This window comes from Suricata suricatta, chromosome 17 (genome assembly GCF_006229205.1).
Source record: "Suricata suricatta isolate VVHF042 chromosome 17, meerkat_22Aug2017_6uvM2_HiC, whole genome shotgun sequence".
In the NCBI taxonomy this organism is placed as follows: Eukaryota; Metazoa; Chordata; class Mammalia; order Carnivora; family Herpestidae; genus Suricata; species Suricata suricatta.
Genome location: NC_043716.1, coordinates 18,809,272 through 18,823,609, shown reverse-complemented (window position 1 = coordinate 18,823,609; position 14,338 = coordinate 18,809,272). Strand labels below are relative to the sequence as shown.

General features: G+C 50.1%; 1 protein-coding gene across 3 annotated transcripts in view; it reads right to left on the bottom strand.

Annotated features, from left to right (window-relative positions):
* ADAP2 (ArfGAP with dual PH domains 2) overlaps positions 1-14,332 on the bottom strand; it is a 29,373-nt gene extending 15,041 nt beyond the window's left edge. For all 3 annotated transcript variants that reach the window (XM_029929025.1, XM_029929023.1, XM_029929024.1), the window contains exons 1-5: positions 14,187-14,332; positions 13,197-13,327; positions 11,483-11,574; positions 7,970-8,049; positions 6,959-7,071 (exon numbers count right to left, since the gene is read on the bottom strand). In XM_029929025.1, coding sequence (XP_029784885.1) covers positions 6,959-7,071; positions 7,970-8,049; positions 11,483-11,574; positions 13,197-13,327; positions 14,187-14,280 — 510 coding nt within the window. In that variant the 5' untranslated portion in view covers positions 14,281-14,332. The remainder of the gene's footprint in view (positions 1-6,958; positions 7,072-7,969; positions 8,050-11,482; positions 11,575-13,196; positions 13,328-14,186) is intronic.
* Between the last annotated feature and the right edge of the window lie 6 nt (positions 14,333-14,338).

Here is a 14,338-nt window from a genome sequence, read left to right as displayed (position 1 = left end):
CGCGTGATTGGCAGATTGCCATTTTTTGCCAATATGATGGATATGAAATTGGATATCACTGTTTATTTTCATTTAATCAACTTTACTGGGATAGAATTTATAAATAATAAGTGGCACTCATTTTAAGAATACAGATTGATTTTCGACAAATGGATATACCCACATAAGCACCACCACAATCAAATATAGAACATCACTGTCACCCCAAGACTTCCCTCACCCCTCTTGGCAGTCAATTCCCACCCTACCCCAACCCCAGACAATCACGCATCCCCTTTCTATTGACACAAAGTGGTTTCACCTGTTCTACAACTTCTTATAATGAAATTATATAGTGCACACTTCTGTATAAGGCTTCTTTTGCTCAGAATAATGTATCTTAGATTCATCTACATTGTTGCATTTATCAGTAGTTTGTCTCTTCCTATTGCCAGTAATATTCAGTCTATGGATATATTACAACTTGTTCATTTGGCTGTGGATGGACACTTGGGTCCTTTGCACGTTTTGGTGATTTTTTTATGCATAAATCATCTATGAACATTTGCGTACAAATGTTTTCTTATGGACATATGTTTTTATTCCTCTTCAGTGAATATCTAGGAGTGGAATGGCTGGCTTATAGGCTTAAGTGTGTATCTACCTTTATTAAAAACTGCCAAATGGTCTTCCCAAGTGGCTGTATCATTTCACACTCCCACCAGGAGCGTATGGGAGTTCTGGTTCCTCCACATCCTTGCCGATGCATTAATGCCGGCCATTCTGGTGAGTGTGTGGTATATATGGCATTATGGCTTTAGTTTGCATTTCCCTGACTGCCAGAGATTGAGTATCTCTTATTATTGATCAGGCATTTGATTTCCTTTTTTATGAACTGCCAGTCTATTTTCCTTACCTATTTTTCCAATGGATTCTCCTTTTCTTTTTGCTTTGTAGGATTTTATTTTATTTTATTTTATTTTATTTTTTACTTTTTTTTTTTGAGAGAGTGAGTGGGGGAGGGACAGAGAGAGAGAGAGGAAGACACAAAATCTGAAGCAGGCTCCAGGCTCAGAGCCATCAGCACAGAGCCTGACACAGAACTCAAATCCACAAACCACGAGGTCATGACCTGACCCAAAGTTGGATGCTCAACTGACTGAGCCACCCAGGCGCTCCAACTTTGTAAAGTTTTTTAAAAATGTGTCCTGGGTATTATTATTTTATTATATTGAGTTTCACTTTCTTTACACTTATTCTTTGGTATTACCCAAAATTTTTACATAAAGATGAGTTATCTTTACAATTTAAAAATTTTCCCTTTATGGGCACCTGGATGGCTCAGTCAGTTAAGCTTCCCACTCATGATATCAGCTCAGATCGTGATCTCATGGTTGTGAGACTGAGCCCCACGTTGGGCTCTGCTCTGAGACTGGAGCCTACTTGGTTGGGATTCTCTCTCCCTCTCTCTCTCTGCCCCTCCCCTACCCACATTCTCTTTCTCTCTCTCTCTCTCAAAATAAAAAACAAACCTTCAAAAAGTCCCTTTGGGAAAAGAAATAAAGAACAAAAGCAACTCATTCTGTCTTTAGACCGTTTGAGACTGAACCGGCCGAGGACAGAGGCTCTTTGGCCAGCCACGGAGGGACTCGCCTCGAGGCCAAGTCTCACGGCCCCTCCTCCCTTTGCAGCAGCCCCTTCTCCTCCTGCCTTTTGCACCCACAACTTTGTTTCAGTGCTTTACACTGAAGGCTGAGAAGACATCCCTAATTCTCACTTGGAGGGTTAACACTCTTCACCCCCACCATTTTTCACTGGGCCTTCCACTGCAGTCACACCGGACAGACCTGCTGGCATTGCTCTGGTCCATGTAGAAAGGCCACAGGGGCAATTAAAAAAAAAAAAAAAAGGTCTCCATAGAGGAAATGGAATCAGGTCACGGCTAACGTGCTCAGAGCTTGTCCTCTTCTGCCTTTGTTGGCCACTCCTTCACATTCTCTGCTGGAAACGTCTCACCCTTCTGCCCTCTAAGTATTGCAATGTCTCAGGACTCAGTGTGGTAAATAATCTCCAGAGATGGTCCTCCCCAATCCTTTCCCTCCCAGGACCCACGAGCCATTATACCCATAAAGAGGGGGCGTCTGCAGCCCCTCCCCTTGCATCAGTGCTGGCTGCTCAAGTTGCTTTGATTAACACAAGGTAGCTCCTGACCTAGGGCCAAAGAGGCCGAGCACCGTCCACCCGGGCACCGTCCGCCCGGGCTTCGGGGAGGCCAGCTGCCAAGCTGCAAGGGGGCTCAAGCCAGACTCCTGAACGCGGAACAAGCACATGGGGCGACAGAGGCTACCCGGGGCAGCCGAGGCCCCAGCCCTGTGAGCCCAGGCTTCCTGGGCCCTCTCACCCAGCAGGGCGGCAGGGGGAGTGGCCCGGCGGATGCCACATGGAGCATGCTGTAGTGGCCACGGGTGACCCACGGGGTTGAGAGAAAGAATAACTTGATGTCTCAAGCCACTGAGGTTTAGGGTGGTTTGTCATTCAGCAACAAGTAACTAAACCACTTGGTTGTAGGATTTCTGCTTTCACTCCCTTCTGGCGGTGATGACCGCCCCCTCCCATAAGAACATGCTTCTTGCAAGGGACCTCCTCCACCCTTCCCCGGAAGAGAAGAGGGAGCGCAAGGAGTCCCTGGTGCAGAGCCCCAGGTTCCACCTCATGGATGTGCCGTGGCAGGATGCTACAAAATCGCCACCGTCTTTGTCCCTGCCAAACGGTGGGGGGAGGGGAGCTGCCCCACTGCCCTCTGCCAGCCCACAGGAGGACACGCAACACTTACAGGAGGGTGCTCCCCCAGCGGAGGCAGCACTGCAAGCCCCCTGAACCAAGATGAGTGGGAACCTATCCCAATAACACATTATATATATAAAAACAACAACAACAAAACTTCAGTCCTGGCACTTCTTTTCTCATCTACCCACACTCCCTGCCCAGGTGATCCCAGCCAGTCTCGGTGCTGGGGCGCCGGGGGGCTCAGTCGGTTAAATGTCTGACTCTTGGTTTCAGCTCGGGTCATGATCTCCCTCTCTGTGAGTTGGAGCTTTGCATCAGGCTTCACACAGACAGTGTGGAGCCTGCTGAGGATTCTCTCTCCTTCTCTCTCTCTCTCTCAAAAACAAATAAATGAATATTAAAAAACACACACACACAGTCTCAGTGCCGACAACTTTAGCTCCAGACTTTCCCAAACTTCTAGACTCACATGTCCAACTTCCTTCTCGATGTCCACCTGGATGACGACTAATCAGGATCTCAAACTAAAAAAGGCTCTCGACCATCCCTTCAGGAAACAAAGTCTTTCCCAGCTCAGCAAATGGCAAATCTGTCCTTCTAGTTCCATAGGGCAAAAAGCTGGGAATTACCCTGGATTCTCCTTACTTTCACACCCCACAGCCAATCCATCAGGAAATCCTGTTGGTTCTACTTCCAAAATCAGACCACCTCTAATCACCATCTCCTTCACCATCAGCCTGGTCTAATCCACCATTATTCCTCACCTGAGTATTTTTTTTAATTTATTTATTTATTTTCATTTTCTTTAAGTAAACTCCATCCCAGTCTGAGGCTCGAACTTATCACCCTGAGATCGAGTTACATTCTCTGCCAGTAAGTCAGTCAGGCACCCCGATTCCTCGCTTGATTGTTGCAATAGCTTCCTAACTGCTTTCTCTCCTGCCACTCTTGCCCCTTCCCTGCCCCACCTTGAGCCCAATAGTAGTCAGAGTGCTCCTTTAAAAGTTTAAGGGGGGGCACCTGGGTGGCTCACTCGGTAGAGCACATGACTCTGGATCTTGGAATTGTGGATTTGAGCCCCATGCTGGGTGTAGAGAATACTTAAAATAAAATTATGGGGTGCCTGGGTGGCTTGTTGGTTAAACATCTGACTCTTGATCTCAGCTCAGGTCTTGATCTCAGGGTCATGAGTTCAAGCTTCATGTTGTTCTCCATGCTGGGTGTGAAGCCTACTAAAAAAATTTTTTTAATAAAAAAAATAAATGAAATCTTTTAAAAATAAATAAAAAGAATTATAGTAATAGTCTCTGATGCAAATATGAGTAAGAGGACAGAAAAAACTATTCCCACAGGGGCGCCTGCGTAGTTCAATGTCCAACTTCAGCTGAGGTCATGATTTCATGGTTAGTAAGTCTGAGCCCTGCATCAGGCTCTCAGCTGATGGTGCAGAACCTGCTTGGGATTCTCTCTCTTGCCCTCTCTGCCCCTCCCCCACTCGCTCTCTCTTTCTCAAAACAAGAAAACTTTAAAAATTTTTTAATAAAATTAAATTTAAAAAAGAAGAAACTGGGGGCACCTGGGTGGCTCAGTCAGTTAAGCTTCTGACTATGGCTCAGGTCATGATCTTGCAGTTTGTGAGTTCAAGCCCCACCGTGCTGTCAGCTCAGAGCCCACTTCTGATTCCCTGTCTCCCTCTCTCTCTGTCCCTCTCCTACTTGTGTTGTTTCTCTCTCTCTCTCAAAAATAAATATTTAAAAATAAATAAATAAGATGGAAATGAAGAAACTGTCCCCACAAAATGTTCATCCATCAAAAGCCTTAGATTCCCAAAATGTAAACCGTCTAAATCAAATTACATCACTTCTCTGCTCAAAGCCTGCCTGTGGCTTCTCATGTCAGAGTAGAATCCAAAAAACCTAATTTTTTTTTGTAGATCATATATCCAATATGGACTTCTTCCTGGAATAAAGAACTATAAAAAATAACAAAAATCCCAATAAGATAATTACAATATGGAGAAAGGATGTGATAAGACATTTCTACAAAGATGATGTGCACATGGCCAATAAGCCCATGAAAAGACACTCAACATCATTAGCCACCAAAAAAATGTAAATCCAAATCACGATCAGATACTACCTCAGACCCACCAAGGTGGCCATAATAGAAAATTCAGATCACAGCAAGCATTGGGGAGGATGCGGAGCAGCCAGAACCTTCATACATTGCTGGTGGGGACAGGGACTGGTGCAGCGACTTTGGAGACCAGCGTGGCAGTCCCTCCAAATATTAAGTATGAAGTTACCGTGTGACCCAGCAATAAACACTCAAGAGAAATGGAAACATATGTCCACATGAAAACTTTTATGCTATGTCTATTAGCAGCATTATTCGTACTTGCCAAAAAGTGAAAACAACTCAAATGTCCAACAACTAAGTGAATAGATGAAATAAATATCCATACAGTGGACCAGTACTTGGCAGTAAAAAGAAATGAAGTGCTAATTCATGCTACAATATGAGTGAACCTTAAAACTATATGGTAAATGGTGTCTGGGTGGCTCAGTCAGGTAAGCGTCAGACTCTTGACTTTGGCTTAGGTCATGATCTCACAGTTTGTGGGTTTGAGCCCCATGTAGGGCTTGGCATTGAAAGTGCCCACTTGGGAATATCTCTTCATCTCTCTCTGCCTCCCCCCCAAAATAAATAAACTTAAAGAAAACCATATGCTAAATGAAGAGGTCTGCTACAAAAGACACATATTCCGTGTAAATGAAGTATCCGGAATAGGCAAATCTACAGAGATAGAAAGTAGAGCAGTGGTAGTTGAGTGGGTAGATGATTATGGCCAACGGGTGTGGGATTCCTTTTGGGGATTATGAAAATGTTCTAAAATTGATTGTGGTGACAGTTGCACAACTCCGTGAATATACTAAAAGCCATTAATTGTATGCTTTGAATGGGCAAATTGCATGATGTGTGAATTTATGTCTTTTTTAAAAATGTTTATTTATTTTTGAAAGAGAGAAAAAGATTGAGAGGGAGCGTAGAAGCAGGAAAGGGGCAGAGAGAGAGGGGGGAACAGAAGATCCCAAGCAAGCTCCATGCTGACACAGTGCAGAGCTCGACATGGGGCTCGAATTCAGCAACCGTGAGATTATGACCTGAGCTGGAGTGGGACGCTTAACAGGCTGAGCCACCCAGGCACCCAGTGATTTTATATCTTGATAAAGCTGTTTCAGAAAAATAGCACAAAACAATCTTGAGCCTTGCGAGGCCTTACACGGTCCTGTCCTGCATGGGTTCATCTCTTCCCATCCTTTTCTTTGCTCCCTCTGCACAATCCACTTTGTTTCCTTGATGCCCTATAATTCCACCAACCACACTCCCAGCTCAGGTCAGGGCTGTGGCTTATGGTCGAGTGGGCTGTGCACTAAACAAAAAGTCCCTGGCTCAAGGTGCAAGGGAGAAGTGCAGTCTAGGCTTCTGGTCATCTAGACTGGGGCCCCAGGGCTCAGCCTCCCACAGGTGCCATTTTCTAACGGGCTTGCAGGTGTGTGTGCCAGCCATGACCATGGCGATGTTCAGGGCTCCTGCACATAGCGGTCCCTCTACTTCTTCTACTCTTCCCCCATATATGCACATGACTTGCTCATTTCTACTCATTTCTCTGCTCAAATGTCATCAGAGGGGCCTTCCCTGACCACTGCGTGATGTCAGCCATGCTTCCGCCATCCTAACGCTCCACCCACTTTTATTTTACTTCATAGCACCTCCTATCACCTCATAGATCGTATATCGATATACGTTTTGGTTACCACCTGTCTCCTTCCACTAGAATGAAAGCCCCATGAGACCAGGAGCTCCATTTGGTTCACCGCTGTATCCCCAGTGCCCGCAATCATGCCTAGTATATAGTAAGTGCTCACTAAATAAATTCTCGAGTGCATGAATAAGTGAAGTAAATTCAAGTGATCATCCAAGGCTTAATCTGATTCAAAGTGAAGAGAAGGTGTGTTTTTTGTGGACTCTATGGATCGCCTCCCCAAGGGAGAGGAGCAGAATGCAGTGCTGAACGCTCAGCAGCTAAGATGAGCCATAAGGCATGGCACCATTGATTCAAATGCAGCCTCAGGGGGGTGAGAGCCAGTGCTCCAGGGGGAAGGGAGCCCTCACCGGCCTGGTCCCTTACCTCTTCCTTAGTGTAGTACTTCAGGAGGCCTTCTCTTGCCAGGAGAACAAACCTCCTTCTCAGGAACTGTGCATTGTCTCTTCCCCGTTTCCACAGGAACCCTTCTCGATCGCCTTGGCCGCCAGAGATGAGAAAGAGTGAACACCCACATCCTCAAGACTCTACCCTCTTGAGGGGACAATGAACGCTCCACCTAGTGCTCAAAACATCTCAAATCGAACTTAGCTATCTCAGCGGCAGCACACAGGGTTCAGTCTGGGGCCAGATTTGCAATGTCTTATGATTTCAGTTGGGCTCTGCTTAACTTCCTTCCCTGGCTGTTTCATAAGAAGACAGAGAGAATAGGCCCTTAAGGAGGCTGGGTCCTGAGAAAAGACGCCCATGTGGTCCTGCCTGACCTCACGCGGACGTTGGCCTAATGAAACTGTCCAGGGGGCGGAAATAATGAGCGAGCTCGAGGCCCCCGCTGGCTGAAGAACACCACGCGCTCCTGGGGGCCAGGAGCGCCGGGCTGGGCTCCGGCTGCTACTGGCCCACTCGCGGTTTTGTGCGCTTTGTTCTCTGGGTCAGTGTCGCCTTGGACTCAGAGCGGCTGGGCAGGAACTACCATGGGTGGAGGGCCGGAGATGAGGTTGTGCCCCCACGGAGGTGGAAAGGGAGGCTGAAATCCCTCCCTGCCCAAGCCTCCTGCCACACCAGGGGCCACTCTCAGCAGCAGCAGGGGTGCCTTCTGGTTATTCTGCCCAGCGGGTGAGTCTTTCCTGCACTTTTATACTAAGACTCTATATGCACACTTGTGGCCCTGCGGGGGGACCTGAGATAAAAATGCTTCTCAACCACTCAGACCATAAAACCCCACCAGCTGATGTGTTGCTGTTTCAGAGACAGAGGAACCCACATCTTGGCCTCTGTGGCCAGAGTGAGGCCGGCAGACATCTCCTGATTGGGCCCTAATATTCGAACACTTTATTGTCTAGGACTCATTAGAACTCAGACCGCAAAAGGACCTACCTGGGGGTGAGATGGCTTTCCCATCGGCCATAAATTCCTGTCTTTCGTACTTCGCTCGAATCCACTGTTCCTTTAAGACCCTAAAAAGAGAACCTTCGGTCAACTGTGTCTGAGGCATCCTCTTCCCACAGGGTGGGGGCACCACAGCCACTGCCAGCTCAGGCCACCCGGGGCTTCTCAGCCTTGGTACTGTTACATCTGGGGCCAATTCTTTGTTGTGGGGGAGGGGGAGCACCCTGTGTTGTGTAGCACGTTTAGCAGCGTTTCTGGCCTCTGTCCCCTAGAGGCCAATAGCCCTCCATCCCTAGGTAGGACACCCAAAAATGTCTTCAGATATTGCCAGTGTCTCCTGAGGGAAAAGATTTCCCCCAAGGGGCTATATGAAAACCACTGGGCTGGGGCACCTGGGTGGCTCAGTCACTTAAGTGTCTGACTTCAGCTCAGGCTGTGACCTCATGGTTTGTGGGTTCAAGCCCTACATCAGACTCTGTGCTGGCTGTTGAGAGCCTGGAGCTTGCTTCGGATTCCGTGTCTCCCTCTCTCTTTCTGCCTCTCCCCCTCTCATACTCTGTCTTTCTCTAAAATAACTAAACGTGAAAAACATACTGTGCTATTCCAACCCCAGCCCAGCCCTCTATGTTAACCGGCTCCTGGACCATCTACACTGCCAACTCCCTCTACATGCTCATAAGCTGAAGTCAGGGCAGTCCATGAACCTCCTCCTCTGGCTTGCCCATAAAATCTGAGCATGCCACGCTGGGCAGAGCAGTGACCAGGGATCCGACCACTTGAGACCTGGTCTTCCCCTACCATTTATTCATTGTGTGACCAACAGCACGTTACTTACCTCCTCTGAACTTGGGGAATATGTCAATAATATTATATCTACCTACCCCTCAGGGTCAAGGAGGGGTTTAAATATATATAAAAGAGTCTAGTACCATGATTGGCACATCGTAGGACTTGAATGTTAGCCTAATCAGATATTGTCCTCCGTGAACTCTGCAGAAAACTTATTTCAACTGTTTGGTTCCTTCTTGTCTTTTCCAGGGAGTTGTTCCAAGATTTACCTCCAAGCCACCGGGAATGACCTAGAGCTGGGCGCTTGGCCTGAACTGGCCAATCAGTGCGCTGCCTTGGGTTGTGCCAAGCAAAATCAAGAGAGGGATGGATTGGAAGGCCTCTCCGGGTCATCCTGAGAGCCAGAGCTGGGGATCTGGAGCTGGGGGCCAGGAAGTGGCCTTGCTCCTAGCTCTGTGAAGGAAGCCTGGCTGAGAGAAAGGTACAGGAAGGAGAGTCAGAGTAGGAGGGGCCTGACAGCGTTTGAGCCCTGGCTTGTCCTTCCTGAGGGTGGCTCCAGGTCTGTCCCTCTGGGTCTGATTCCCAGAACCCAGAAAATCCCCTCATGCCTAAGCTGGTTTAAACTGGTTTTTCATCACTTACAATCAAGAGTCCTAACGAACGCAAAGCCCTCATGCCCAGCACGTTGGGGAGAGTCACCAAGCCCACCACGGAATCCTGAGCTACCGGATCAGAGCTGGGAGAGGGAATGCAGACTGAGGCCCCAGACCTGGTCCCAGGGGTGGGGAACTTAGAGGACTTTTTAAGTACAGGGAGGAGGCCATGAGTGTTCTGCTAAAAGGGGATAAGATATAGGGTTGCAGCTGAAGCCACAGCAAGTAGTGTCTGTGGTGCAGGCAGAAAGCCTAGCATATAGTAAGTGTTCATCGAATGTCTGTTCCTTTCCCTTTGCAGCAAAGGCTGAGGGGCAGCAGTGAGGCAAGGGGAGCCGGAGCCTCTCGAATTAAGCCTGGCATATCCCCCAGTTGGGCATTCCAAAGAAATGGATTAAAACTAGCCTATTGCGGGGTGCCTGGGTGGCTCAGTTGGTTGGGTGACCAACTTCGGCTCAGGTCATGATCTCACAGTTTGTAGGTTCGAGCCCCACGTCGGGCTCTGTGCTGACACCTCAGAGCCTGGAGCCTGCTTCGGATTCTGTGTCTCCCCTTTCTCTTCCTCTCCCCTGCTTACTCTCTGTCTCTCAATAATAAATAAACATTAAAAATAATTTTAAAAATCTAGCCTCTTGGGTGGCCCGTGAGACACCTTACACAAATTACCTCATTTAATCTCTACCACCATGCCATGATATGGGCATCATTATCTACATTTCAGAGATGAGGATGCCATGATTCAGAGAAGTTGAGTAACTTGTCCACCTTCTCACAGCTACAGAGTGGTGGAGTCAGGAAACAATACTGGGGGCTTCTGAGTACAAAACTGTGCCTCCCCTGCCCCTCCCTGCCGCATCGTAGCCCCCGGGTTGTTTCAATATGGAGAATGGCAGGGAACTAGGTGCAGTTGTACAGTTTGTGCACTGGCCAAAAGCTTCCTGCTGACGCTAGAGGACAATGGTGGCTGAAATGCAGCCTGCTCTCTGCAAGCCATAACCCCCATGAGGCTGTGTCTGCCCAGAGGGTACCCTCTTCACATTTATACCGGGGGTGGGGGGGCTGTCTAGCAACGCTGGCAGTGAGGCCGAGTCCCTGGGAGGGAGGCTAAGCCTCAGGTAGTCAGTCCTGCAGAGGTAGAAGTCACTAGGTCCCAAGGTCACACTGACCCCACGTGTAGGGACCTGAAACCTCGTGATGCGTCACAGCTTCCCGCCCTTATATTGAATTTCTCCAGTGCCATGGTGCCCAACACAAGGCCCTGGTGACAGATGAGCTAGTCAGTCCCAGTTCTGTCTCTGTGACCCTCAGGATCTTCATCTGTATCATGGGGATCGTGGCAGTGTAGTCTCAGAGTTGTTGAATTAAATTAATGCACATAAGCATTTAGCACAAATACCTGGGTAAAGCTGAATAAATACTAGCGGCTACTATTATTTATATGGTTACTATTTAGGGATCTGGGGCCGGACATCTGCACTGGGGCTCTGCTGAGTTCCTGTGGGACAGCCCCGGGCACAACACGCCATAGGGAACAGCTGAAATGCATTAGTTCTAAGAAAATGCCAGCATTTCTCTGTCTAGTTAGCCACCACCAGTAGGCTATGAGAACATCAGAGGCAAAGAGATCACAGAGAAAATGCCCGATTTCACAGCTATGGAAACAGAGTCCCAGACAGGGAAGTGACAATCCAAGCAATGAAGGCAGAGAGGGAAGTAGGCCCAGTCTACTTGTTCTCCATGACGTTTCTGGATCCACCAGGTCCATAGAAATGACCACTACAGGGGCGCCTGGGGGGCTCAGTTGGTTAAGAGTCCGACTTCAGCTCAGGTTATGATCTCATGGTTTGAGTTCGAGCCCTGTGTTTGGCTCTCTGCTGTCAGCGCAGAGCCTGCTTTGGATCCTGTCTCCCTTTCTGCCCCTCCTCCATGCTCTCTCTCTCTCTCTCTCAAATATAAACATTTAAGAAAATTAAAAAAAAAAGAAAGACCACCACAGGCAAAGGCACCAGAAATGGAGTAGCAGTGGGGGGGAGGTGAGACCAAGAAATCACCCACTCACAGACAGTCGTTGGCCTGGGGGATATAGTAGAAAGCAGGGACTCTGGCTTCATACTTGGCCTTCACACGGAGGTTCCCGTTGTGGGTCATAAACTGCAAGACAGCAGCAAGTTGGGGTAATATTAGAACATGAAAAAAACGTGAAATGAAACCATGGTCTACCCAGAAGGCCACTCTTCCCACTGGCTCCCTTGGCCCAGTCAGGAGGCACTCCTGCTGGCGTCTGACGTCTCCCCTCCCCCAATCATTCACACTGGTGGGAAGCCCCAGGCCGGAACAATGAGGTGCTGTAACAAGCACGCCAACCACGCCTGGTGTGGGCAGAGAACCCCACAGTTCTTACACATCACTTCAGTCCATCCCCTCAACAATTTTAATACTGCCATCCTCATTTTAGAGGTGGGCTACTGGGGCTCAGAGAGGTTAGGTGACTTACTCAGGGTGACACAGCTAGAACAGGGAGAGCTGGGACTTGAGCCCAAACCTGCCTAACTCCAAAGCTCAGGTTCTTTCTCCCACCCCCTCCAAAGATGGCCAGGACCCCGCGAGCCTGCAGCAGATAGACGTAGCTGGAGGCTGGAAGAAGTCGGAGCTGGCCCCACTGAGTACGTATATCAGGATGATCACTGGGGCCCTATGACACCCGAGGTCCCCAGAGGAAGATAGGCCAAGAGTGGCCCTGGCCAAGACTCAGTAACAGAGGTGGCATATCTGGGGTGCGGGTGCATGTGGGAAGAGACATCAGGTTGTTAATTCACATCTTTGAGCAGAATGAACCCTTCTCCCCTGCTCTGGGGCTGCCGGGCTGTGACACAGGATTTGCGTGGGTCTGGGACCCCAGCAGAGCAGATTTCACATCCCAGCTGTTCCATGTATTCACGGAGTGGCCCTGGGCAATAGTTAACCCCCTGAGCCTCAGGGATTTCAAGTGCAAAAATGAAGAAACTATAGTGGGGGGGGGGGTTATAAGGACAAAGAAACAACCTTCAGGTCTATGTGCTGGTTCGCTGGTTTCCTGTCTTTCCCCAGTACTAGAAGTACGTAAGCGCTACATGGGCGGAGACTTTATCTTAATTCACTGCTCTTCCCTAATACCCAGCACCTAGTAAACTTACAGTAACTATGTGTCCAATGAATAAAGCATCTCGCACGGTGCCTGGCACACGGTGGACTCTCTGTAAACATGGGGCAGCTCCTCCAATAGTCCTTGAAATCCTCAGCCAACCAGCACAGTCTAGAACTGCTTGCTCTCTGAAGGTTTTCTGGCCAAAATGGTATTGTCATTCAGGTTGCATCCATTTGCACAGGTCAGGAGAGCAAAATGGTGCCTTTCCTGGCAATGGGGGGCCAGTGGGAAGCTGCAGACCATGAATAGGTATACTCCTGCTCCAGTCTAGGACTTCAGCTCATGATAACAGCAGTTGTTACTTGACTACTTTGGACTTGCATTGAGCCTTCATGTAATCCTTACCACAACCGTGGCAAGGAGTCGTGGTATCCTTACAATGTGGAAACTGAGGGAAATAACAAGCTCAGGGCCTTGAACTCAGGGCCTCTATCTAAGCAGGGACGGTAGCTAACAGACTGTGTTTTATCTTGCTGGTTATTGCTCCCCTCCGGAGCTCAGTTTCCTCCTCTGCAGAATGGGGCGCCCTGCCCACCGCCTCCACCCCGGCTCTGCAGTCGCAAGGCTGTCCCGGCGCGCCCCTCGCTACCTCCACGGCACTGTCATCCCAGAAGTCAAGTCTCACGGATTTAACTCTGCTGATGTCTGGGAAGTTGCGGTGGACGCCGGAGCAATTCAGACAGATGAAGATGCCCAGCTTGTAGGAGGCCCAGTCGGGATCTACGGGGCAAAGAGGGTAAAAGGGGAGTTGAGTGGTGAGTATGGCACGTATACCAGGGCTGGGCTGGGGGACTGGGAGAGGCAGGGCTCGGAGGTTAGAATTCCTGAGGCTGTGCCCAGCGCTGCCCTTCTCTCTTGGTCCCTCCACCTTGTTACCTAAGATACCAGCATTCAACCTCTGGTCCGCGCACCAGCCAAGGCACAGCGGCGACCAGGATGATCCTGGAAGGTGTAGGGATTCGGGGCAAGAGGCTGCGGCGAGCACGAAGTGGAAGTGACAAGACTCCGGGGAACCGAGAGGAGAGAGCGGAGGAAGGGGCCGGCACCGGGAAGCCAGGCTGGGGAGCTGCAGGTGGGGAAGTCCGCCGCGGGGCCGCTCGACGTCCGCAGGGTCCGCGCGCTGCGGAGCAGGAACGTGGGAGGACCCCGGGGACGTCCGGGGGCAGGGAAGGGGTCACTGAAAGATCAGGAGCCTTGGGCCTGGGACCCTCGGTGTGGGGAATGTTTGGGTCCGAAAGCGTGGGAGGTGGCTAGGTCCGGACGAAGACGTCAGGGACAGAGGTCTGGGTGGGTGGGGTGAAGCGAACAAGATGCTCAGGGCATCAGGGTCCGGGCCTTGGGCAGCGGTACAGAGTGGGGAGGTCAGGGGACCTGGGTTCGGGTGGGCGCAGCATCAGATGTGGAGAGCGCAGCCAGGGGCGCGGGTCGGAGATTCGCGGTCTGGCTGGGAGGGGGCCTGGGTGCGAAGGTGTCAGAAGGGTCACGCCCGAGTCCGGCGGGGGCCCGGACGGGACCAGGTCAGGAAGGAGGGGAGGAGGCCGACGGGCAAGGGTCCCGCTCCGGGCCGCCGCGCCCTTACCCGCCGCCCCGCAGTCGGCGCAGTGAGCGTTGCCGGTGCCTGCCGCCTGCAGCAGCTCCAGCAGCCGCTTCTTGTTTCGCTCGCGGTCGCCCATGGCCGGCCCGGTGGGCTCAGCGGGGCTCAAGCCCGGCCGCCCCCCCGCCCACCGCCGC